This window comes from Pipistrellus kuhlii, unplaced genomic scaffold (assembly GCF_014108245.1).
Source record: "Pipistrellus kuhlii isolate mPipKuh1 unplaced genomic scaffold, mPipKuh1.p scaffold_m20_p_3, whole genome shotgun sequence".
NCBI lineage: Eukaryota > Metazoa > Chordata > Mammalia > Chiroptera > Vespertilionidae > Pipistrellus > Pipistrellus kuhlii.
The window spans coordinates 8,025,511-8,052,182 of NW_023425529.1; the positions used below are offsets into that span (position 1 = coordinate 8,025,511).

At 42.7% G+C, this 26,672-nt stretch overlaps 1 protein-coding gene and 1 non-coding gene across 4 annotated transcripts in view; one reads left to right on the forward strand and one right to left on the reverse strand.

Moving 5' to 3' along the window:
• Nucleotides 1–26,672, forward strand: part of ALDH1L2 (aldehyde dehydrogenase 1 family member L2) — a 47,509-nt gene that overhangs the window by 12,994 nt on the left and 7,843 nt on the right. The window contains exons 5-20 of one of the 3 annotated variants that reach the window (XM_036458534.2): nucleotides 454–555; nucleotides 1,013–1,102; nucleotides 3,841–3,975; nucleotides 5,702–5,827; nucleotides 6,411–6,502; nucleotides 8,715–8,862; nucleotides 10,935–11,054; nucleotides 11,664–11,791; nucleotides 14,618–14,768; nucleotides 16,157–16,227; nucleotides 16,310–16,415; nucleotides 16,931–17,018; nucleotides 17,762–17,855; nucleotides 19,745–19,841; nucleotides 20,665–20,763; nucleotides 22,494–22,659. In XM_036458534.2, coding sequence (XP_036314427.1) covers nucleotides 454–555; nucleotides 1,013–1,102; nucleotides 3,841–3,975; nucleotides 5,702–5,827; nucleotides 6,411–6,502; nucleotides 8,715–8,862; nucleotides 10,935–11,054; nucleotides 11,664–11,791; nucleotides 14,618–14,768; nucleotides 16,157–16,227; nucleotides 16,310–16,415; nucleotides 16,931–17,018; nucleotides 17,762–17,855; nucleotides 19,745–19,841; nucleotides 20,665–20,763; nucleotides 22,494–22,659 — 1,813 coding nt within the window. The remainder of the gene's footprint in view (nucleotides 1–453; nucleotides 556–1,012; nucleotides 1,103–3,840; nucleotides 3,976–5,701; nucleotides 5,828–6,410; nucleotides 6,503–8,714; nucleotides 8,863–10,934; nucleotides 11,055–11,663; nucleotides 11,792–14,617; nucleotides 14,769–16,156; nucleotides 16,228–16,309; nucleotides 16,416–16,930; nucleotides 17,019–17,761; nucleotides 17,856–19,744; nucleotides 19,842–20,664; nucleotides 20,764–22,493; nucleotides 22,660–26,672) is intronic. The other 2 variants (XM_036458535.2, XM_036458536.2) reach the window with 2 other exon arrangements.
• LOC118731051 lies at nucleotides 1,443–1,574 on the reverse strand. The gene has a single exon (XR_004991752.1). It is a non-coding gene; the product is annotated as a small nucleolar RNA SNORA24 (small nucleolar RNA).

The window sequence follows — 26,672 nt, forward strand, 5'->3', positions numbered from 1 at the left end:
AATAACCCATCATGACTTATTGTACAATAATATACCTGAAATCTCCATTGAATCACTTAGGGGAGGTTGAAATTTGTTTAAAGAGGAAGTACAGAGTTGATATGGGCAGTAGACAGACTTGAATGCAGATCTTTCTTCTGACACCCATAGGCCATCTCTGCAATCTTGAGCTAGCTGCTTAACTTTTCTAAGACTCCGTTTCCTCATCTGTGAGAAAGGAATACTAGTATCCACTTTGCAGGATGGGTGTGAAGTTGCCAGGGTTATTTCACATGAAGCAACTACCACACTGCCTGGCACATAGACAGATCTGCAGAAATGCTAGTTATTATCATAGTCTGACTCTCTGGACAGATTAATAAGCAGTACTTCTGCAGAGCAGAAACTTCAGCTAAACAGATCGCGCTGTTGTTGCCCATTGGGCTGTAACACAGGTCACGTTTCCGGCTTTAGGTGGAAGCTGTTCAACTCATAGCCGATGGAAAAGCTCCTCGGATTCCCCAGCCGGAAGAAGGGGCAACGTATGAAGGCATCCAGAAAAAGGAAAATGCTGAGGTATGTATACCAACAAAACTCAACCACTTATATGGCCCTCAACCTTTGGCTCCCAGTGTACTATTTTTTGGGGTCCAAAGGCAGATCTCCAAGCCAGCCAGCCCAACCACCCCTACTTCTACTTCTGAGGGACAGAAATGTTTCCGTTGCCTTTTACACTGTCAACATCAAGAGGTTCAGCCTGCTGAAACCGGTTTGGCTCAGTGGATAGGGCATCGGCCTGCGGACTGAACGGTCCCGGGTTCGATTCTGGTCAAGGGCATATACTCTGGTTGCGGGCACATTCCCAGTGGGGGGTGTGCAGGAGGCAGCTTATCCATGTTTCTCTCTCATCGATGTTTCTAGCTCTCTATCTCTCTCCCTTCCTCTCTGTAAAAAAAAATCAATAAAATATATATATAAATATATTTTAATTTAAAAAAAAAAGAGGTTCAGCCTGAGCTTTGTGCTTTCCTAGATTTCTTGGGATCAGTCTGCTGAAGTTTTACATAACTGGATCCGAGGCCATGATAAAGTCCCTGGCGCTTGGACAGAGATAAATGGACAGGTATGTTCTAGGGACCACTTTCTTTTCTTTTTTTTTTTAACTGGTTTGAATGTTTCTTATGTTAACAAGGCCTTTATTGAAAATACTTTCCCTATGGTTTCCAGAATATTATTTTGTCCCATCACATCATTTCCTACTCAATCCTGGACCTGTTGACTAGAAATCACGTTTGTCCTGTGCATTGCAAGGAAGCTAAAGAAGATTCGCCCATGTCACTGGATTTTTTTGATCCCTTATGTTTTCCATCACCCACTGCAATAATTAGGTCAACTTTGCAGAAACGTTTGAAAAATAGACCTTTGCGCAATAACCCAGCACCTTCCAGGGTTTTAAAAGTGAAGAATGTTACTCGTGCAAGTCAGAATCTGATACCAATTAAATGGTGACAGCTTTGCTATAAATAAATAAAAATGCTCTTCCACGGCTAAGAAGGGAGGCGGCCACAGTTGACAGGTCCCAAAGACGCATGGGGTAGGAACCACTTTTTTTTTTTTTTTATGTCACCATTGTAAGAGGTATGACACATAAGTCTAGGCTTCCTCTGGGCTTCCCTTGGTCATGTGGAGGGTCTGTGATTCTAGGGATATGTGACCTGCTGAAGGAAACACCCCCTTCTTTACTCAGCCCACAGAGAGCATTTGCTGTGGAGCAGACAGTAGGCACAGCCCCTGCTCTCACGGTGCCTGCCGTTTTACGGAAAAGGCAGAGAAGTGAATAAACACACATAACGCAGTAAGACCAAGTGCTATACGTCCCTGAGGCCCAGATTCAGGTGTGTCAGGAAAGGCTTCCTGGAAAAGCTGACTTATTTGATTGCACGTTGAGAAAAGGTCACAGGTAGAGAATAAGAAAAGGAGGTGAAGACCCAGGGACAGGAGAATGTATTACCCCAAACTCGCAATGAAGCCGGAGCCCCAGGTGAGAGGCAAGGGGAGAGATGAGGCAGGGAGGTGGGCTGGACCGGAGCGGGAAGGGCCTTCTCAACTGGGGAATCTCAACTCTGGTTCTCAGGTTGCACCTCTTCAAAAGAAGTTTCCTGTCCTGCTCACACGTCCAGCCTGGTGAAGTTGAGGGTCCCTCCTCTCTGTCCCAACAATACCCTTCCTACCTGACACAGTGTCTCTTTATTTACCTAGCCCTTCTCTTCCACTAGTCTATGAACCTTTTAGGGATAAGGGCTTCACGTTGTCTTGATAAACTCAGCACTGAAGCAGGGTTCTTAGTGCATATGAGGTGCCAATAAAAATATGTGGGATCACGCCCGGCTGGCACAGCTCAGTGGTTGAGCATCGAGCTATGAACCAGAAGGTCACAGTTCAATTCCCTTCAGGGCACATGCCTGGGGTGATGGCTCTATCTCTAGTAGGAGACAGCCAATCAATGATTCTGTCATCATTAATGTTTCTATCTCTTTCTCCTTTTCCCTTCCTCTCTGAAATCAATAAAAAATATATATATTTAAAAGTAATAATAAAATAAAAAATATGTGGGATCAAGGGAGGAAGTATAGTGCAGTGAGTGTGGAATGTTTCAGTTAAAATTCTGGCTCTCTACTATTTGCTATGTAACCTGGGGCAGGTTACCTTCGTGTACCTTGGTTTTCTTATTGTAAACTGGAATAATAGTGCCTTCTTTATAGGTTATGGGTTGCGTGAAGATTAAATGAGTTAACACAAGTTAATTCATTTAAGTGCTTGGTCCCTGCCAAAAGTATTCAGCAAATGTTAACTTTATTGTCCTCAGTAAATGACAGAGGATAGTAATCCTATAAAATAAAGAGGTAATATGCAAATTAACCCTCATGCCCTCACAAGATGGCTGCCTACGACCAGGCTGGCAGGGGGTTAGTGAGGGACAACCAAACGACTGAACAAGCAGGCTGCATGTGGCAACCAAGCCAGCAGGAGGAGAGGGGGAAGCAGGCCATGAGGGGTGACCAAGCCAGCAAGGGGGGTCAGTTGGAGACAACCAGGATAGTAGGGGGGGAAGTTGGGAGCAATTAGGCTGGCAGTGGGGGCAGTGAGGGGTGACTATGCCAGCAGTGTGGGGCAGTTGGGGGTGACCAGGCAGGCAGGCAGGTGAGTAATGAGGAGCCAGTGGTCCAGGATTGTGAGAGGATTGTCCAACTGTAGGGGATTAGGCCTAAACTGGCAGTCAGACATCCACCAAGGGGTCCCAGATTGGAGAGAGTACAGACTGGGTTGAGGAGACCACCCACCCCACCCTGGGCATGAATTTTACACACCGGGCCTCTAGTAAAATTATAATAACCAATCAGTTAATAACGAGTTCTCTTGGTTACAGTCTAGATCCAGTCCTATTTCCATGATCTCACCCACAAAACACCCTGTACTTCCCATCAATAATCACAATATATTGGAATACACCCCTCCCCCCCCCCAACACCTCCATTCCCCTCAAAAACTCTACCTCCAGCCTGCAAAGTCTGTGAGAGCTTCTCATCTCATTCACCTTTGCATCCATGTGAATAAATGATAAATGTTCTACTCATGTTTTCTGGGTGTGGGACATTGTTTTAAACTCTTCAGTCATAGAGTTGCAGACTACCTCTTGCTCTGTGTAATTTCTACAGATGCTTGGTACAATCTCTCACATTGGGGTGTCTGACCTTATCAGGAGTGAGAATTCCAGCATTTCTGCAGGGAGTGTTGTTCGTACACACCCGTTCAGAGCTGCATCTTCCCCACCTCACACTCTGGGTTTGATCTCTTTATTAGATGGTCACATTCTATGGCTCTTCGCTGCTGAATAGCCCCGTGCCGCCTGGAGAACCACTGGAGATGAAAGGTGCCAAGAAGCCTGGCCTGGTTACCAAACATGGACTGGTTCTCTTTGGTAACGATGGGAAAGCAGTGAGTGTTCAATGTGGTCACCTGTAAAATATACCCCCCCCCCCCCCGCGCTTTGTTTCCTTCTATACCCCAAGCTATTTTTTTTTTAAATATATTTTATTGATATTTCACAGAGAGGAGGAAGGGAGAGAGATAGAGAGCTAGAAACGTCGATGAGAGAGAAGCATCGACCAGCTGCCTCTTGCACACCCCCCACCGGGGATGTGCCCGCAACCAATGTACATGCCCCTGACCGGAATCGAACCTGGGACCCTTCAGTCCGCAGACCGACGCTCTACCACTGAGCCAAACCGGCTTCGGCCCAAGCTATTTTTTTAATTAAATATTTTTATTGATTTTACAGAGAGGAAGGGAGAGGGAGAGAGAGCCAGAAACACCAAATCTGCTGCCTCTTGCACAGTCCCCACTGGGGATGTGCCCGCACCATGGTACATGCCCTTGACTGGAATCGAACCTGGGACCCTTGAGTTCACAAGCCGACACTCTATCCGATGAGCCAAACCAGTTAGGGCTACCCCAAGCTATTCAGGGAATATCTTTCCCAAGATAATCTGACCTTGCAGTGGGATGTGGGAGGCTCAAGACACCTGTGCCCATTTTTCTCTGTTTTTCACACCTTGATGTGCTTGGATGAGAGCAAGGCTCCCAGGATGGCACCAAGGATCTGAACAGTCAGCGTTGCAATGCAATAGAAAGAGCATGGAATTTAGTCAGAAAACGGGATCTGAGTCCCTGCTCTGCCATCTACCGGTCTTGGGAAGGATGCTTCTCCCTCTGGGTCTCAGTTTCCCCACTTATGAAACAGAGAGAGTAATCCCATCTGTCTGCCTTCCCACTGCCAGAGTCTGGGAGGATCAAATGAGTCCGATGTGGTCCTCTTGTAGATGCTCGTTGCCTCTGCCTCACCAGGCAGGTGCCCTATGCCTGGGAGCATGGGCTCTGGCATCAGTGGGCTCATGACAGCTTCTCCATGAAGAATGCAAAAGGGAATTCGCCACGTGACAGACATTCTCTGCTAGCTTGCAGGGTAGATCAATTATTAATATTGCAGGCTTCAGAGTCCAGCTAGTTCTGGGTTGTAACCTCAGCTGTTACTTACTAGCTGTGTGGCATTGGGCAAATTACTTACCCTCAGTAACCTCACTTCCCCATCAATAAAATAGAGCTAATAATGGCACCTGCCTCCATTAGGAGTTATTAGATTAAATAAGATACTTCAGCATATGCATACTAAGCATATACATACATACATGTACATGTTGGAGTAAATGTTCAGATGATGGCAGTGGCAGTGGTTATAGTAGATTTTAGTTCAAATATCCACATCAAATGTCAAGTTTCAGGGGCTTATTATCCATTTTGAGATGTATCTATGCCTAGACTTACCTGTCTCCTTTCTTTTTTTCTTTTTTTTTTTTAATACTTCCAGTCTTTATTTATTTTTTATTTTTTTTAATATATTTTATTGATTTTTTTTGCCCCCCTCCCTCCCTCTCATACATACCCTCCCTTCCCAGAGTTTTATGTCCATTGGTTGTACTTAACTGTCTCCATTCTGCTGCCATTGTTAAAATACTATTTCAGTCCCTATACACATAATGGTAAGTCGTCTTCATCTATATGTTTGCATCTGCCAAACAATCTACTCCTTAAATATATGATTCCTTCTTCCACCAACCGCACTTTGGAATTGTCCGAACCCTTCACTCTCCTCCTCCTTTTGTAGCTGATGGTGAGAAATCTACAGTTTGAAGATGGAAAAATGATTCCTGCCTCTCAGTACTTTTCAGCGGGTGAGACAGCAGTGGTGGAACTTACAGCCGAAGAGAAGAAGGTGGCGGAGACCATCAAGGTGAGCATGAAATGTCCGCACTATTTCTCCTGTCTTGGAAAAGGGAAGCATTTTTGTATGTGGTGCCATCAGTACTCCAAGTAGTGGAGATGGAAGTGTATTTCCTCTGTTTTTTTTTGTTTTTGTTTTTGTTTTTTTTGTATTAGCTACAATAAGAAGTCAACCCCAACATTTATAGGCGGATTTATTTTCCACTCACATAAATCATCCAAGGCAGTTTCAGGTTGGCATAGGAATTAGGGGAAAAGCTGGAACAAGAGGATTAGGGTTTGACGTATTCAGGGACTCAGAGGTTCTGCTGTCTCCAAGGGGGGTCATCTCCATTCCAGACAGCCCAGAGGGCAAAAGAGCATAGAGAATTGTGTGAGGGAAGTTTTTCAAGGGCCAAGGCCGGAGTGCAGATCCCTTCTACTCAGATTCATTGTCTAGATGACAGTCTTAAAGCTGCATCTAACTTGAAGAGATGCTGAGGAGGGAAGTCAAGTATCCAAGATGAAGAAGAAATCGGTTTGCTGAGGAGCCAGATATCTCTGCCAGGGTTCTACATGGTACAGCCCTCATAAAAGTTATTCTTATGGCGTAGGTCATCTGGGCTGGAATTTTAAGCAATGTTCCTGTTATTGAAGACTCAACAGACTTCTTCAAATCTGGAGCAAGTTCAATGGATGTTGTCAGGTAAAACCACCTCCTTATTCATTCACATCCGTCCACTAGGGATTCTGAGTGTGACTTTGAAAATTAAATCTAACTCCCTCATTCTGGATGTTATTACTTTATCTTACCTGTCTGCTATGTTTCTCTTCATCTTCTTTTGTTTGGTGTATTTCTAAGATCAAACACATATATTTGTTTCCTTATCTTCATTGCTATCCAGAAGTAATTTTCATATTTCCTATATTCCCAGAAAAGCAACCCTTCTAATTGTTTGTTTTCTTTACAAATGTATCTTTATGTCTCTTAGCTGGTTTTCCTCTAATTTGACATTGGAATTGGGATGTTCCAGGTGAAAATGTTAATCAGGAATTTCTTTCATAGTCTGATCCAGAAGGATACCTGACCTTGGTTACACTTCAAAATAGTTTTTTCCTATCCTCCCAAAATGCCCAATAAGATCTATCTAGAATGAGGATTACTTGTGGGAATAAAGATCATCAAACTACAGTCAGAATTTCTCTACAGAGGATTACAGCAAGTTGAAAGGGCTAGAGTACAATTTTGGCACAAAGAGTGTATCAGGATCCTAATAGTGGAGAGTTGCAAAGGTGTTGTTTTTATTTTATTTTTATTGAGTTCAGAGAGGAAGGGAGAGGGAGATAAAGATAGAAACATCAACGATGAGAGAGAACCATTGATCAGCTTCCTCCTGCACGCTCTGCTCTGGGGATCAAACCCACAACATGAGCATATGCGCTGACCGTGAATTGAACTGTGACCTCCTGATTCATAGGTTGATGCTCAACCACTAAGTCAAGCTGGTCAGGGCCGGAGTTGTTTTTTTCTTTGACACTATAGTCACGAACTAAACAAGATAAACAATGTCACTCCTCTTGACACAATCTTTCATGTCAGCAAAGCGAGTGTGTTCTTGACAAATATTCTGTTTACTCATTTATTCATTCATTTACTTAACAACATCTATTGAACACTTATTATATATCAGGAACAGTTTTTTTCAGTGGGATATACTCATCAATAAGACAAGATCCCTTCATTCATGAAGCTTTTGTAGTTCAGTAACCAAAAATGATAATCTCAAGAGCAAACGATTTTTTAGCGAAAGTCAAGAGTTTTGTTCCTCGAATTACAAATTTCTCAGCTATGACTCATGACTTCCCAGAAATTTCTAACACACCCAACTAAAGATTTCAATACTATACTTTTAGTACTTTTTTTTTTTTTTTTTTTTTTTTTGCCAGCAAAATACTCTTGCAGGAATTACCCATTTCCTGTTTGAGTGTCTGGCTTACCATAATCATCTGATATTATTATTTGGAACTACCAAGGCATCTCATCTCTTTTAGAAGATAAATGACTGAACAACAACTCTGGTAGGCTTTCTATAGTGCATCTAGTTCACTGTTGCTGTTCAAGAAACGTTAAATAACAGCTGCATTTTGAAAAATCAGCAGTGAGCTGAAACCGGTTTGGCTCAATGGATAGAGCGTCGGCTTGGGGACTGAAAGGTCCCGGGTTTGATTCCGGTCAAGGGCATGTACCTTGGTTGCGGGCATATCCCCAGTGGGGGGTGTGCAAGAGGCAGCTGATGATGACTCTCTCTCATCGACGTTTTTAACTCTCTCTCTCTCTCCTTTCCTCTCTGTACAAAATCAATAAAATATATTAAGAAGGAAAAAAAAGAAAAATCAGCGGTGAAAAGTCAAAGGATTGGAAAAGATTTCAGATATTATATTGACCTATGGTTCTATTGTAATTTGTACCTACATTAACCATGTGACACAAATGTTTGTTTTATTCTTACACGTAATCTATAGAACATATTCTATAATATGACCTGTATGTCTCATAATCTTTACAATTAGGAAATTTCCTTTATTTTATTACTCCTTGACTACATTTGAAAGAAAAGGAACTGACTTTATGAGCTTCTTCTTATCTTGCTTGTATTCCAAGTAATTAAAATATTTTTGCTTTGCTTTCTTTTCTCTGTAGGCATGTATACAGAATTGCCATTGTCCTTCCACACCGCTTTTTAGTTTTTTCTTCTTCTGTTCTTATCAGTTTTTTTTATTACTACCGTAGAAGACTTCATAAGGCATATGTAGGCATGTGACATGTTTTACTTTGAAACAACTTGACAATGATAATTACACAACTCCCCTAAATCCTCTAACACATGTAAGTAACAGGAGCTGGTTCTTACTTTAAGGCTGGTGGAAGAGATCAGACAGAAATGTGGTGGGCTTCAGTTACAGAATGAAGATGTCTATATGGCCACCAAGTTTGAAGACTTCATCCAAAAAGTCGTGAGGAAACTGAGAGGAGAAGATCAGGAAGAAGAGCTAGTAGTGGATTATGTAAGTCTATGGTGTTTAAAATCTAAATCATTAAGATTCCTATACTGCCGAAATCGATTTGGTTCAGTGGTAGAGCGTTGGTCTGCGGACTGAAAGGTCCCAGGTTCGATTCCGGTCAAGGGCATGTACCTTGGTTGCGGCCACATCCCCGGTAGGGAGTGTGCAAGAGGCAGCTGGTCAATGTTTCTCCCTCATCGACATTTCTAGCTCTCTCTCTGCCTTTCTCTCTGTTAAAAATCAATAAAATATATTTTTTTAAAAAGATTCCTATACTATTAAAAATGCTATATATTTCATCCACTTGTTTTTAAAGTAACAGTTATATTAAGATATAATTCGGCCCAACCGGTGTGGCTCAATGATTAAGCATCAACCATTGAACCAGGAGTTCATGGTTCAATTCCCAGTCATAGGTATGTATTGTGTATATAGGGAAAACATAGTACATACTAGTATAAGATTTTGTGTGCACATATATTCTCACTTCTCTTGGTATATATTTAGGAGTCACATGGTTCACCTTTTGAGGAGCCACCAAACTCTTTTCCACAATAGCTACACCATTTACAATCCCACTAGCAATGTAGAAAATTTAATTCTCCATGTCCTCACCAACATTTGCTATTTTCTGTCTTTTCTATTTTTTCTGTTCTAATTGGTGTGACCTGGTATTTCATTGTGGTTTTAATTTCCATTTCCCTAATGACTAGTGATGAACACCTTTTCGTGTGCTTATTGGCTATTTGTATATCTTCTTTGAAGAAATATCTATTCAAATCTTTTGCCTATTTTTCAATTGAGAGTTTGTCTTGTTAATTTTTGAGGTTTAAGAGACCTTATATAGTTTCACCCTAATCAGATAAATGATTTGTAAATATTTTCTCCCATTCTGTGTACTTTCTTTTTACTTTTTTGGTGGTGTCCCTTGACACACAAAAGTTTTAAAATTTGATTAAGCCTAATTTATCTATTTGTTTTTTGTCACTTGTGCTTCTATATGTTTTATCTTATGCCTTTTTTTTCTATTCTGTCTTTACTGCTTCCTTTTCATTAAATGGATATTGTCTAGTGTAACAGTTTAATCCCTTATTGTTACTTTTACTATTTTTCTTATTATTTTCCTACTTGAGGATTACAATGGACATTTTTGCTTAAAACATTCCTATTCAGATTAGTTCTAACTTAATACCAACAGTATAGAAAAACTGTGCTGTAAAATACTCTGCTCCCTAATCTGCAGTTTTGCTACTATTGTTATGCAAATTACAACTTTATACATTATAAAGTCACCAACATCATTTTATAATTACTGCTTCATGCAGTCATTTTTTATATTTATTCTGACTTTTGTATTTACCTTTATCAGTGTTCTTTATTTCTTCATGTAGATATAAGTTACTGTCTTGTGTCCTATCATTTCAGCCCGAAGCACAGCTATTAGTACTTTTTAAAGGGCAATGTGATAGCAAGGAATTCTCTCAGCTTTTTTTCTTTTGGGAACAACTTAATTTCTCATTTGTTCTTGGAGGGTATTTTTTGCAGTAAAGTGAATTTTTGGTTGACAGTCTTTTCTCTCAGCACTCGTTAGCTGATTGTGGAGAGTACCATTTAGGCAACACATGTAAGAGAGAGAAAGTGGGAATGGGGAGGAACATAAGGAAAGAAAACTCAAAATGGCACCAGTGTAAAAGGAAACCTATTGATCCAGGCAATTTCAAGGCTTAAATGAAAGCAGTGGCTGCACTCCATAGGTGTTGCCACTAGATGATGCTGTTTCCATTACCTGGAGGTCTTGCGAGTTATTGTTTCTTCATCTGTAGGGAAAAAATCAGATCTTAAAGCCTAGACTCAAGCACTTCCATCATCACAGATGCCAACCTCCTGCCTCAGTAGCCAACCTGAACACCATGAGGCCCAGATCTTACATATGCTTGTCTCTTTGGAAAGGAAGAACGAGAATCCCAGGGGCTTAACTTCTCCTTCTGTACTAGTGGATACTTCTTTATTGCTAGTCAGTATCAAACGAGTAAGCACAGAAATCCACTGAATCTATTAATATAACTCTCTCTTAGGTTTCCAAGGAGGTCAATGAAATGACAGTAAATATACCATATCAGTGTTTCATAAATGGACAGTTCACAGATGCTGAAGATGGAAAGACTTACGACACTATCAACCCAACAGACGGCTCTGTGAGTAATGGCTCAGTGGGCATAGTGACCACTGGTTATAGTGACCACTGGTCGTGGATTTTTAATTTATACACAGTTGTCAGACAGACAGTCTCCAGAAGTTACTTTATCCTATCACTCTGCCTCCGAACACTTCTTATAAATGTACTTCCTGTATTCTTTTCAACTATTTCATGCCGGTCATGGCTACTGTTAACTACGGTAGCCTATTTTATAGAATGAATATTTATGATGAATTTTGACAGATCCATACCCACATCAGAGGCACACCTACACGATAAAGCTGTGGGGAAAAATTTCAAACTTTGCAAGCTCCGTGGCAAGAAACTCAACTTCCAAGGCACTAGAAGAAATAGTTGTAGTTTTCCTAAACGAGTCTTTCCATAATGTAGTGTGACATGAGAAATACCAAATTACAGGCTCACAGTTTTCATGTTAAAATTGTTTTTTGGGGGGGTCTCCTTTTTTTGTTACTCTACCACTGGATGTATTGGGTTTCCATCATAAAATTCTCTGGATTTTATGATATAATATATTCATTCAAAGAAGCATATTCACGTATCTCACTGTAAAATAACCTTCAGCCTATTTTGACTCATCTTGCAATAGACCATATGCAAAGTATCCTATGCTTCTTTGGTGGATGTTGATAAAGCAGTAGCAGCAGCCAAAGATGCCTTTGACAATGGTGAATGGGGAAGAATGAATGCAAGAGAAAGAGGAAGGCTGATGTACAGGTATGTCCTTTTAAACCCAGTTAGAGGGCAAGGAAGCCATGTCTGTGAATGTTGATATTGACTATAATAACATTGCCAAGATTTAAAATATTTCTTCAAAGCATACTAACATGCACCTATTATGTAACATGCCTTCTGTTGTTTATATATCACACAAAATTCCATGCATGTGCGTTCCCAACTTTTGCGTTATTCTTCGTACCATTCAAGGTCTCGGTAGAAAAAGAAGTTTAATAAAAGATTGTTTACCAAGATGTAAGCAAGGTCAAGGGATAATGAAGTACCCAGGCGAGGGTAGCAGCAGAGGGTAGCTGCCACTACTCCAGGACCGAGGAAGGGGCTGGTACTAGATTCCGGTAAGGTCTAAAGCTATAGAAGAAGACCACATTGTGGTGGTTTTGGTTGGGGGACACAGCAGCTGCTGGACCGCAGCCCATCTCTAAGACAGCCAGGGGAGACCAATTCCCAACCACTTTTGCCTCTAGTTCACCAGTCTTCTGGGAGTGCCGCCCTTTGGACTCTCATTGGCCAAACCCAGCAAGAGGGCAAGAAGCCAAGTGATGTAGTCTATGAAGGTCATGCTCACAGCCACAGAGCAGAGTGGAGAATGAATGACAACCATAAATGGAGAATACCCAGCACCCTGTTATTTTCTTTTTAAAAAAAAATACCCAAAACCGGTTTGGCTCAGTGGATAGAGTGTCGGTCTGCGGACTGAGGGGTCCCAGGTTCGATTCCGGTCAAGGGCATGTACATTAGTTGCGGGCACAACCCTGGTATGGGGTGTGCAGGAGGCAGTTGATCGATGTTTCTCTTTCATTGATGTTTTTAGCTCTCTATCCCTCTCTCTTCCTGTCTGTAAAGAATCAATAAAATATTTAAAATATATATTTATTTTATTTTTTTAAATTTTATTTTATTTTTTATTTCAGAAAAGAAGGGAGAGGGAGAATGAGATTGAGAAACCAATGAGAGAAAATCCTTAATCTGTTGTCTCCTGCACACTCCCTACTGGCCTCCTGGTTTATAGGTCGATGGTCAATCACTGAACCATACCAGCCAGGCCCTGTGATTTTCAAAGATAAAAATTAAACTTCCTTTATGTGTAGGAAACAAAAGTAATGAAGGGAAATACTAAGGCCTGAAAGGGTATATTATAAGTTGATAACTGAGTACGTCAAGAATATTTAATTTGCCAAAAATACCCAAAACTGGTTTGGCTCAGTGGATAGAGCGTCGATCTGTGGACTGAAAGGTCCCGGGTTCGATTCCAGTCAAGGGCATGTACATTGGTTGCAGGCACATCCCTGATATGGGGTGTGCAGGAGGCAGCTGGCCGATGTCTCTCTCTCATCGATGTTTCTAGCTCTCTCTCTCTCTCTCCTCTCCCTTCTTCTCTGTAAAAAAATCAATAAAATATATTAAAATCTGATCATAAATTAAGATTTTTACCTACCTAAGCCAAATAGCTGACCTTGGTCAGAAGATCTCTTAGAGCACACGTGTCAAACACAAAGCCTGCGGGCCAAATCCGTCCCGCCAGGCCTTGCAATGTGGCCCGCTGTCATCACTGCACTCCGCTGCCTTTCCATACAATGACAGTTTATGACTGTTCAGTAAACCATTCGGCCCACGATTTAGGCTGGATTTTAGATTTTGGCCCCTTCTCTGATTGAATTCGATACCCCTATCTTAGAGTATGATCTGGGAGAAACACTGGGGTCGGGGGTTTCATCCCTGACTTTGGGACGGTCCAGAGGGGAGACAGCTCAGACAACTACTATAGGAAAGCCAGTAGCCAAAGTGAACAAAAAAGATGAATTTTTACTATTTCCTAGACATTAGACAGTCCTAGACTTATCGTCCCCCAGAAATCGGACACCGAACAGAAATCTGTTGTGGTGTCTGTAATTTATTCCGTCTATTTCTAGCTTTTCCTTTTCGGTTAGTGTTGGAAGTAATTCTGCACCAGCCAGAAATCCTCACGTGTTCACGGATTCTCCAGGGCTGTGGGTTGCACTCTAACATCTCCCTGTATGTTCATGAAATATCCACAAGCCCACTGATTCCTATCACTGATCTCCTTGGCTCAGTCACTGTTCTACCTCTTGTACATTTATGAGGCAAATGGTACAGGCTCCCAACACCCTCTGCTTCTCTTGTAACTCTTCTTTTTTTTTTTTTTTTTCCAATGTATTTATTTATTTATTTAAAAATATATTTTATTGATTTTTCACGGAGAGGAAGAGAGGGATAGAGAGTTAGAAACATTGATGAGAGAGAATAATCGATCAGCTGCCTCTTGCACACCCCCTGCTGGGGATGTGCCCGCAACCAGGGTACATGCCCTTGACCGGAATCGAACCCGGGACCTTTCAGTCCGCAGGCCGACGCTCTATCCACTGAGCCAAACCGGTCCCGGCTGTATTTATTTATTTTATTAATGTCTGCTATTGTGGCATTTATTAAATTCTTTAAAATGTTAAATTTGTTTTCATTCTGCTTCTTTTTAATAATTGTTTTTATTTATTTATTTAAATTTCTTTACTGATGAAGATGTTACACATGTGTCCTTATTCCCCCATTACTCTCCCTAACAACCCCCTCCCCCCCACTCAAGCCCTCACTCTCTTCTCTTGTAACTCTTGAAACAAATGCTTTACGACATTACATGCTTAATGTCTGTCTTCTTATATTCTCCCTGAGGACAGAGGCCTGGTCCAGTTATGTTCGCCTCTGAATTCGCAGCCCTTAGGAGGGTGCCTTATACAACATAGGGGTTCAATCAGTATTTGTTGGATGGATTTCTTTTCACTGACCATACAGACTTGCAGACCTCCTGGAAGAGAACCAAGAAGAGCTGGCAACCATTGAAGCCCTCGATTCTGGCGCGGTCTACACCTTGGCTCTCAAGACTCACATTGGAATGTCTGTGCAAACGTTCAGATATTTTGCTGGCTGGTGCGACAAAATTCAGGTGAGTGCAAATGTTGTCTCCATATAGATCCTTCCGAAAGGGAAAGGGGTGGACATTTATGAGTTAGTAAGGACTCTGTGTCATAGCCACCCCTTGTGGAGGAGTCCAAAGGTGGGCAATCAGGACTAGTAGGTGAGTTGAAGGTTCCCTCTCTCTCTGCCAGGTACTCTCTCTCCTGAGTACCCCGTGATCTTCACTTTTGGGATTGTCTCAGGATAGTCACTGCAGTGCCAGCCATTTCAGCAACATTCTGAGCAGGAAGAAGGAAGCTGTGGGAGGAACAGTAAAGCAGCCCTTGTGTGAGCTGTGCTCTTTTCCCTCTCGATGCCTTTTGCTTACATCTTCCATTGACCATCCCTGTCCTCCATGAAAACTGGGCAAGTTTTTTATCTGAGCACTAGTGGCCCAGTGCATGAAATTTGTACATGGGGGTGAGGGCGTGTCCCTCAGCCCGGCCTGCACCGTCTACAATCTGGGACATCCCTCTCACAATCCGGGACTACTGGCTCCTAACTGCTAACCTGCCTGCCTGCCTGATTACCCCTAACTACTCTGCCCGCTGGCCTGATTGCCCCCTAAATGCTCCCGCCAGCCTGCTACCCCCAAGTGCCCTCCTCCCCCGCTGGCCTGTGTTCTTTCCCAACTGCCTCCCCTTCCAGCATGCTTGCCCTCAACTTCTCTCCCCTGCCAGCCTGATCACCCCCAGCTTCCCTCCCCTGCAGGCCTGATTGCCCCTAATCACCTCTGCCTCAGCCCTGCCACCATAGCTTTGTCCAAAAGGTCTCCCAGTCTAATTAGCATTTTACCTTTTTATTATCACATGTGTCAAACACAAGGCCCGCGGGCCAAATCCGTCCCGCCAGGCCTTGCAATGTGGCCTGCACCGCGCTGTCATCACTGCACTCCGCTGCGTTTCCATCACAATGACAGTTTATGACTGTTCAGTAAACCATTCGGCCCGCGATTTAGGCTGGATTTTAGATTTTGGCCCCTTCTCTGATTGAGTTTGACACCCCTAGTATAGATAGTGCCATCCCCATCCTTAATAAGGAACAAAGGAATATCGGGCAAGCAATTAACCTTCTCTATCATGCCAAGAAATTGGGATGGAGGTGAATAAATTAGATTTATGCTTATTCTCCCGTGCCTCGATTCTTTCAAGAAATTAATAGAAAGTTCCTTTCTTGATGTGGATATATTTCTTATCAACTGAACACTGTCTTTTCCTCTAAGCTAGGGGGGAAAAAGAGAGGCAGTGGGTTCTTTGAGATTAAAGAGAACAACTGTTAAACCACCTATGATATCCTCAAATCTCATCTATTCTGAAACAGATTAAATTTTACTCATTTCAAAGAGTACAATAAGGATCCACCTCTCTTGTTCCTTAGGGTTCCACCATTCCTATCAACCAGGCCCGTCCAAATCGCAACCTGACCTTCACCAAGAAGGAGCCACTTGGGTAAGACCAGGGAACCAAGTGTCTCCGGGCGACTTAACGCCGCTTCGAGACAACCCAGGATGTCGACTTTCTCCCCCCGCAGCGTCTGTGCCATTATCATCCCCTGGAATTACCCGCTGATGATGCTGGCGTGGAAGAGCGCGGCCTGCCTGGCAGCGGGCAATACCCTAGTGCTCAAGCCAGCGCAGGTAAGACGCCGGGGGCTGGCCGCCTCCGCCCCTGCCCTCCCGGCTACTTAAAATCAGAGACAGGCACTCTTTTGCAACGTTGCTGTCATTATGTCAAAACGAAAGAGAAACATAAAATGAGCCCTAATGCCGGCACCGGTGTGGCTCAGTGGATAGAGCGTCGGCCTGCGGACTGAAGGGTCCCGGGTTCGATTCCGGTCAAGGGCATGTACCTTGGCTGCGGGCACATCCCCAGGAGGGGGTGTGCAAGAGGCAGCTTGTCGATGATTCTCTCTCATCGATGTTTCTAATTCTCTATCCCCCTCTCTTCCTCTCTGTGAAAAATCAATAAAGTATATTAAATAATAAATAAATAGATAGATAGATAGATAGATAGATAGATAGATAGATAAATAAATAAATAAATAAATAAATAAATAAAGGAGTCCTAATGCAGCCCTAGAGGAAAAGCTCGGTGCTGATCTAAGGGACAGGACAGAGTCTGAAGAAGGTCACTGCTGTCTGCTTCTGCCCAGGTCACGCCCTTGACTGCTTTGAAGTTCGCAGAGCTCTCTGTGAAGGCAGGCTTTCCCAAGGGGGTAATCAACATCATTCCGGGCTCAGGTAAGCCGCCAAAAGACCCTTTTCACTCCAGTTAATGAATGGTGCGGCGGTAGCCGAGTGGCTGTTTCCCCACGGGAGTCTGTCCCAAATTATAACTCTATTAAACCTAAATACTGTTTACCAAACAGTAACTTAGGGATAAATATACTGCCCATGCCCTAAAATCTTAAAATGGAAACATAATGGTGCATGAGTAGGGCGGAAGGGGGGGGAGAGAGGGGTAGAAATACGTAGTACAGCATTGTAAAACTACCCTAAGGTGGCCCATTCCAATTTTTAAAAACTATTTTGGAAGTTTAAAAACAACAACGAGGCTTGCCCATCTTTTGGGATTGGGGGGAGAGGGGATGACAGTTGCACGAAGGACATTATTTAGATTTTTTGCCAGTTTATAATTAATACAGAAAAATGTAAAACTAAGATTCTAATGAGAGTGTAGAAATCTCCTTCAATGAATTCAAAACCACCCCGGCCATCAGAACTTGACGAATGTTTTAAATCACGTTTGTTCCCCTAATTCCATGGTCAGCAAACTGTGGCTCGCGAGCCATATGCGGCTCTTTGGCCCCTTGAGTGTGGCTCTTCCACAAAATACCATGGCCTGGGCAAGTCTATTTTGAAGTGGCATTAGAAGAAGATTAAGTTTAAAAAATTTGGCTCTCAAAAGAAATTTCAATCGTTGTCCCGTTGATATTTGGCTCAGTTGACTAATGAGTTTGCCGACCACTGGCCTAATTCTGCAGGTGGCGTAGCAGGACAGCGCCTGTCTGAACATCCTGACATCCGCAAACTTGGCTTCACCGGTTCCACTCCTATCGGCAAACAGATCATGAGGAGGTACTGGCTTCCATATGTCCGTTTGTTGTAGATGCTGCCAAACCAGGTTTTGTTTAGCTTTTGCTTCCTGGACTAGGGTGCTTTGGGAGGAGGAAAAATCGCCTCAGATGTAGAAGAGAGATCTACTTATCACTGCAGGGCATCGGCCTGTGTGCATGTAATAAAATACCTTCCAGAGGGTAAAAGCCCACAGTCAATAAAACTAGAGCCATAGTGAAATTCTACACCCGACTGGCCGCTTTAACAATCCAACACAAAACATTTTCTGTACTAGGTCTGTGGCCCAAATTGTTTTTGGAGCCTAAGTAAGAAACCAAAAAGACATATAAACAACAAACCTGGATTATTAATAAAATAAATTTCTAAAAAGCAGTAACATTGGATTTAAAAAAAATTACAAATAATCTCCCGGATTAGTGTGACTTGGTTGTTTGAGTATCATCCTAACTGATACTTAGGTTGTAGGTTTGATTCCTGGTCCCTGGTCCAGGTGTATATGGGAGGAAACACTTGATGTTTCTCTTTCACATTGATATTTTTCTCCCTCTCCCTCTCCCATCTTCTTTCTCTAACAAAAATCAATAAAAAAACATATTTTAAAAAATTAAAAATAAAATTTTCAAATAATCTGCCCAGCCAGTATAGCTGAGTGGTTGAGTATCAACCTAGGAACCGGGAGGTCATTGTTGAAGTTGAAATCAGGGCACATGACCGGGTTGCCTGTTCAGTCTCCAGTAGGGAGAGTGCAGGAGGCAGCCAGTTGATGATTTGCTCTCATCTTTGATGTGTCTATCTCTCCCTTTCCAATCCTCTCTCTGCAATAAATAAAAACATATTTTTTAAAATGTTTCATTGCAAATAATCTAAATATTCAAAATAAGGCTATGGGTAAAGGAAGTCAACATAACAGAATACTGTGCACTCATGTTCATGGAACATTTTAATAACAGTGAGAAGTGTTATTAAAATGGTAAATGGAAAGGAAAATAAGCTATAAATTGTATATATTGGGTGATTCCCAACTATGTTAAATAAGGCAAACGCTATGGTTGGGCACAGACCAGAAAAAACTATATCAAAATGGTAAAAAAAAAAAAAAAAAAAAAAAAGGAAAAAAAAAAGTCATTGAGCCATGGAATTGATCCCCCCCCCCTTCTTTCTGCATTTCTTTAAAGTTTGAAAATGTTTTAAATAGTACTGTAAGAAAGGGAAAATGCAGCACATATACTAAAAATGTTTTAAATACTACTGTAAGAAAGGGAAAATAAACAATTACTTCTAAAAATCTATATATTTTTTTTTTCTTCTAGTGCTCTAGTGATCTAGTGGCTTGAAGCTAAATTCCTTGCTAGGCCTTTATGTAACCAAAATTATTATACCTAAGTAATCTGAATTTACCTATAAGGATCTTTAGTCATTTACCACAGAATTTAAAACAAAACTTTCAGTCGAAATCGGTTTGGTTCAGTGGATAGAGTGTTGGTCTGTGGACTGAAAGGTCTCAGGTTCGATTCCAGTCAAGGGCATGTACCTTGGTTGCGAGTACATCCCCAGTAGAGGGTGTGCAGGAGGCAGCTGATTGATGTTTCTAGCTTTCTATCTCTCTCCTTTCTCTCTCTTTAAAATATCAATAAAAATATTTTTTTAAAAAACTTTTATTATGGAAAGTTTCTCATATATTCAAAGCATAAAGAATAGCATGATGAACTTCCATGTGCTCACCACCCAGCTTCAACAGTTATCACCATTCAACCATTCTTGTTTTGTCTTCCCATAAGTTTCTGAGTATTTCTGAGGCTCAATTATGTTTTCCATGCCAAGTGGTAACTTATGGTGGAAGAAGAGAGAGAGCGAGACTAAATGCTCATTTCCCATTTATTTTTCTCTAGTGCTGCGAGCAACTTAAAGAAAGTTTCTCTAGAACTTGGTGGCAAATCCCCGCTTATAATATTCAATGACTGTGAAATTGACAAAGCTGTGCGAATGGTAAGAGAGTGGGTCAGATCCAACTAAGTGCCTATTTCTAAAACACATTTCACCTCATTGCTCATCAGAAATCTTGTTTCTCCAAGTATACAATTTGTATTTATTTACAATACCCTGTAAAAATGTAAACATAGAAACTTTAATCTTTATTAATTAGAACCAAACCAAAAAGCACAGAGAAGAAGAAATACCAGTCAAGGACCCGCTTGGTGGGTTGTGCGGTGGACAGGCAGGCAAGGTGCCCAGAGGAGATAAGTCCGTGGATCATGGCAGAGGGAAGCTAGTCATGTCACTGGGAAGCTCAGCCGAAACCCTCAAGTGAGATTGAGCCTTGTCTAGTCATTTCAGAAACTGTCCCCTTTATGCTTAGATCTGGGAACACTAGAGCACTTTATTTTTTAAAATGTCTTTATCATTTGTTTCATGTTTTCAGAACTTTGGGGCCAGGGAGGCTTTCCAGACATTCATGATGTATACAAACGAATGTAGACATCTCAGCAGCAAAATCTGACATGCAAGCACTACATTTAAATGTATAATCTAGACTTTCTGCAACACACAATCTGTCCTCCGTGGTATGTTCTTATTGTTACACACGTTTTTGCTAAGTGCTCAGGGACCAAAGGAGGGAAAGGAGAAACAAATCCTCAGAAAGCATGCTAGATCAAAGCGGGGTATCTCAGCAGAGCTCATCACGGGGTCGTGTGTGTCTGTGCCCTGTTGTCTGCTGCCTTTCACAGCGTCTATTCTCGGTACGTGCAATGTTATTACAACCCCCACTTCCCAAGCAATGTTAACACTCTTTTCTCCTCTGCTGCCCAAGGGCATGGGAGCGGTATTTTTCAACAAAGGAGAGAACTGTATTGCAGCGGGGCGGCTGTTTGTGGAAGAATCCATCCACGATGAATTTGTGACAAGAGTGGTAAGGCGCCTTTTATAATATATTGGCTCCATGAGTCAGACAGAAATCGCTTAAACTCAAAGAGTGCTTCTGAATTTTAGTGCATTTTTAGGTGCTGTGCTTATAGATTTTAAGAAAACAATTCGGTCCTTATCTTTTCGAGCCACTTTGTGACATATTTATAGGTTCAATTATAGAATGTCTAGACTTTGCTTCCCTCCTGCTCCCCAGGAGGAGAGGGGGTGAGGGGTGGAATAAATTGGCCATGAATTGGTAATTGTTGAAATTGGGTGATGGGTACATGGAGTTTTATTATATTGTTTGTCTACTTTTATATGTGTTTATAATTTTTCATAGTAAAAAGTTATAGGTCTGTATAAACAAAGCCTGTAAGAGCTGTTATTACCTATACCTGGCTCTGCATTTAGCATCTATTGGATCCATGACACTTGAGGTTTTTATAAACCCCTAAATTAACTATGTGAGATACACTGTTCAATCCTTACAAACACTCAGTTCACAGTTCACAGGACAAATACCATATCCTTCATCAAGATAGATGAAAGAGAGAGAGGTCAATAGATAGAAGCCTACTATTGATTGGTCATGATTCTGTAAATATACTAATAGACTAAAAGTTGTTTATAGAATTATTAAGATTAATTCTATGACTAAAATAAACTCTAAACTAAACTACATTATATTATTATTAGAGGCCTGGTGTACAAAACACATGCATTCAAGGTGGGGTGCGGGGGGTTCCCTCAGCCCTGTCTGCACCCTCTTGCAGTCCAAGAGTCCTTGGGGTGCTCGCCAGCTGTGAGCCCAGCTTCTAGCTGAGCAGTGCTCCCCCTGTGGGAGCTCACTGACCACTAGGGGGCAGCTCCTGTGTTGAGAGTCTGACCCTTTGTAGTTAGTGTGCATTATAGCAACCAGTTTTTCTGCCATCAGCCGGAAACTGTCTTTCCCACATTCCCCAAGGGGTTCCGGATTGCGAGAGGGCGCAGGCCAGGCTGAGGAACCCCACCGGTGCACGATCAGGGCCAGGGAGGGATGCAGGTGGTTGGCCAGCCAGGGAGGGACAGCGGGAAGACTCCAGCGTGTGTCCAGCCCATCTCACAAAGTCCGGATCAGCTGGACCCCAGCAGCAAGCTAACCTATCAGTCGGAGTGTCTGCCCCCTGGTGGTCAGTGGACATCATAGCAAACTTTTACTATATAGGATGATAATAGTAAACATGCTGAAACCGGTTTGGTTCAGTGGATAGAGCGTTGGCCTGCAGACTGAAAGGTCCCAGGTTTGATTCCGGTCAAGGGCATGTACCTTGGTTGTGGACACATCTCTAGTGGGGGGTGTGCAGGAGGCAACTGATCGATGACTCTCTCTTCGATGTTTCTAACTGTCTCTCTCCCTTCCTCTCTGTAAAAAAATCAATAAAATATATTTAAAAATAAATAAATAAAAATAGTATTTGTAGCTTGTTAAAACTGAGTAGTTCAGAGCTTAACAAAACTATAGTATTTGGTGATTGTGTGCCCCCGGGCAAGTCACTTAACCTCTCTACGCCTCAGTTTCTTCAGCTGTAAGAAGGAAATAATAAATACCCATTTCTAACACTGCTTTGAAGATGAAATGATGGCCAACCTTTTAACAGCTTAGTATAACACCCACCACATGGTAGAAGCTCAGTCAAAGGTACCCATTATTATTACTAACAGTCTGTTGTGTTTTGCAAACTGGGTGACATTCAGGTGGAAGAAATTAAGAAGATGAAAATTGGTGATCCGCTCGACAGATCTACTGATCACGGGCCCCAGAATCACAAAGCCCACCTGGAAAAGCTTCTTCAATACTGCGAAGCGGGTGTGAAAGAGGGCGCCACCCTGGTGTACGGGGGAAGGCAAGTTCCCAGGCCAGGTAAGACCACCTCCGAAGTTCACGCAAACTCATTGGTCAACAGAGCCAAAGACCAAGAGTACAATGATTGAAATTTCTTTTGAGAGCCGAAAACCGACTTCTGCGCATGGGCCACCAAATTTCAATTGCACTGTACGTGCGCGCCTGCACGTGGTATTTTGTGGAAGAGCCATACTCAAGGGGCCAAAGAGCCACATGTGGCTCTCGAGCCACAGTTTGCTGACCATGGACATAGATGGTAACAGCTTTTATAGCAGCACCATCTTGCCTCAGAAGTCAGAAGAGCCGAAACCGGTTTGGTTCAGTGGATAGAGTGTCACCCTTCTAACTGAAAGGTCCCAGGTTCAATTCCGGTCAAGGGCATGTAGGTTGGTTGCGGGCACATCCCCAGTAGGGAGTGTGCAGGAGGCAGCTGATCAATGTTTCTCTCTCATCAATGTTTCTAACTCTCTATCCCTCTCTCTTTCTCTCTGTAAAAGTCGATAAAATATAGTAAAGAAAAAACGTCAGAAGAATTAACGGTTAGCTCCTGTCCTTAGCGGTGCAGTAAGCAAGGGTAATGGGTGTCTCTGTTGCTCACAAGCTGCTGATCTTTCTTCCCGGCGCTGTGAGATGGCATCTCAGCCAGCCGAGCCTGGGAACGAGTCGTTTTTCTTGTCTAAGGCAGTACTTGTTACTGAAATACACGAATGGGTCAGTGTTGTGATACCCGAAAGGAGAAAAAGACAGACAACTGCAAAAACTCGTGTTTTACTCCTATAGGTAGATTGTGTGCCAACACCCTACTCTGAAAATTGGTAATTACCAGGGAAAATTTTCAACATTTACCATGCGTTTAACTGAGTAGGTGATAAAGGAGACGTTTTTATTTTTGCAAAAGGATCCCTGCTAATAATCTAGAAAAATATAATAGGATAAAAAAATTTACCATCCTAGCTGGTATATCTCAGTGGGTAGAGCACCCCTCCCACAACCCCCCTCCACACAACCCTCCCATCCCCCTACTCATCCCTGCACTGAAGGGTCACGGGTTCGATTCCCAATCAAGGGCATATACCTGGGTTGCAGGTTCAAGCCCTGGCTCCAGTCGGGGTGAGTGCAGGAGGCAACTAATCGATGTGTCTCACATCAATCTCTCTCTCTCTCTCTCTCTCTCTCTCTCTCTCTCTCTCTCTCTCTCTCTCTCTCTCTTTCCTTTTCTTTCTCCCTCCCTTCCAGCCCCTCTACAAATCAATGGGAAAAATATTCTCAGTGAGGATTAACAAAAATAAATAAATAAATCACCAATTTGCACTCCCTCATTGAAAGAAATAATTGATTGCCAGGACCGATTTGGCTCAATGGATAGAGCGTCGGCTTGGGGACTGAAAGAAATAATTGATTCAGGCAATGATCATCAGAGAGGCTAAAGTTATTAGGTAAAAGGTTGATGGGGACCTGAGCATTTGTGTTTTTTGTTTGTTTGTTTGTTTTTAAACTGATTCACTGAAAATTTTATTGAAAAGATCAGTAAAATTGGACTGATTTCTTTAAAAGAAAGAATGCAGATTATCAAAATTAGGAATGAAAGGGGGACTTCAGTACCAATCCCATAGACATTAAAAGATAATAAGATAATATTACGAACAACTTTATGTCAATAAATGTGACAACTTACATGAAATGGGTAAATTCCATGAAAAATACAAATTTCCAAAAGTATCCAGAAGAAATGAAAATATCTAAATTGATCTGTATCAAGTAAAGAAATTGAATTAGTAAGTTCTATTTTCCACAATGAAAAGTTCAGGCCCACATGACTTCTCACTGGTGAATTCTGTCTAACACTTATGACAGAAATAATATCAATTTTTCACAACCTCTTTTTAAAAATAGTGGGAAAGGAACACTTACCAACTCATTAATGAGCTCAGTATTACCCTGGTATCAAAGCTAGACAAGGACATCACCAGAAAAGAAAACTTCAGATTAATATCCCTTATGAGCAAAAGCAAAAATTCTTAACAAAATAGAATCCTGCAGTAAATATATATGTATCTATATGAAGATTAGTAAATCTTTTTTTTTAAATCAATCTTTATTATTCATATTGTTACAAAGGTTCCTCATTTCTTCCCCCCTCCACCAGGTTCCCACCCCACCCTCTGCCCCCTCCCCATCCCCCATTGTCCTCATTTATAGGTGCACAGTTTATGTTCAGTCTCTTCCTCCCTCCCTTTCCCCGATAGTAAATCCCTTTTCAGATAGTAAATCTGTTACTTAGCATTTTCTCATATCAATAATACCACCACATGCCCAATGATACATTTCACACAAAAGACATTTCCAAATAGGTCAACCAGCCTCATCCAGGCCCCACTCAAGGCACTCACAGATCAACACCCCAGCCCTATACTAACTCAACACATCCAGATCTAAGCCTTCATCACTTGATTCAGCAGACCCTCAAGTTCCCACAAAAGTTTCCAGCCATGTCTGAGAGGCCACCGTGGGGCAGGGGCAGGCAAGAAGCGAGCTGTTCCGGGCCTGGATGCTTCGGGCCTGGCCTCTGTTGCTCTGGTTCATTCCACAACCAGCTGCTCCGGGTCTGGTCACTGCCGCTCCCGACCTAGTTGCTCTGGACCTGGCTGCTGCTGCTCCGGGCCTGGCTGCATCCGACCCGGCTGCTCCGGGCCTGGCCGCTCCCAGCCTGGCAGCCGCTGCTCCGGGCCTGGCCGCACCCGACCCGGCTGCTCCGGGCCTGGCCGCTCCCAGCCTGGCAGCCGCTGCTCCGGGCCTGGCCGCACCAGACCCGGCTGCTCCGGGCATGGCCGCTCCCAGATTGGCAGCCGCTGCTCCGGGCCTGGCCACACCAGACCCGGCTGCTCTGGGCATGGCCGCTCCCAGCCTGGCAGCCGCTGCTCCGGGCCTGGCCGCACCAGACCCGGCTGCTCCGGGCATGGTCGCTTCCAGCCTGGCAGCCGCTGCTCCGGGCCTGGCCGCTCCCAGCCTGGCAGCCACTGCTCCGGGCCTGGCCGCACCAGACCCGGCTGCTCTGGGCCCAGCTGCCCCGGGCCTGGCCGCTCCAAGTCTGGCCGCTCCCAGCCTGGATGCTCCGGGCTTGGCTATTGCTCTTCTGGACCTGGCTGCTCCCAACCCGGCTGCTCTGGGCCTGGCCTCTCTGGGGACCTGAGCATTTGTAAGATACCAAAGTATCACCCCCAAGATTGCTTCCAGCAGAGGGAGAAAAACACGGCTTTATAATGGAGGGGTCAGGTTGTCACCACTCAGAACCGCTGGTCAGTCTTAGCAGGGAGAGCAAGGCGACTGGATACCTGTGTCTCCTATCAGATGCAGTGGGCAACACCACCTGTCAAGTATTCTTGCCCAAAATAACCTGAACCGGACCATGCCTGTAGGTCAAATTTTCCATTTACATGAAATATAGGGGATAGAAAGAACAAATTAAATATTACCCCAAAGAAGCAATGACAAATCTAAAATGCAAGGTATTCTATACAGCAAGTGACTGGGTCTGATAATACATCAATGGCATGAAAAATAAAGGGCAGGGATAAAGGGGAAACATTTTAGATTAAAGGACACAAGATATCTAACAATCTAATACAACGTGTGGAATTTATTTAAATCCTGAATTGAACAGGTCAACTGTAACAAGATCTTTCCAGACAATCGGAAATGGAAGTGTAACCGATGAATAAGAAATTAGCATGAACTTGTTAGGTATGCTAATGTATTGTGCAGTGTGTAAGAAAATGTCCTTATTTTTAGATTTGTACTGAAATACTTGGAGGTCAAAGTTGTAATCTCTGGAGTTTCCTCTAAGATATTTCAGCAAGTAAAAAAAATGAATCAAATCTAGAAAATATAAATAATTATTTTACTATTCATGATTCTATATGGTCTATTTTTACATTTAATTGAAATGCCTGTAATAAAAGCATTATACATATAAGAATCCAGGAATGTTAATGCCAACTAGGAGAATGAAAGTTTTCTTGGTTTCACTGACC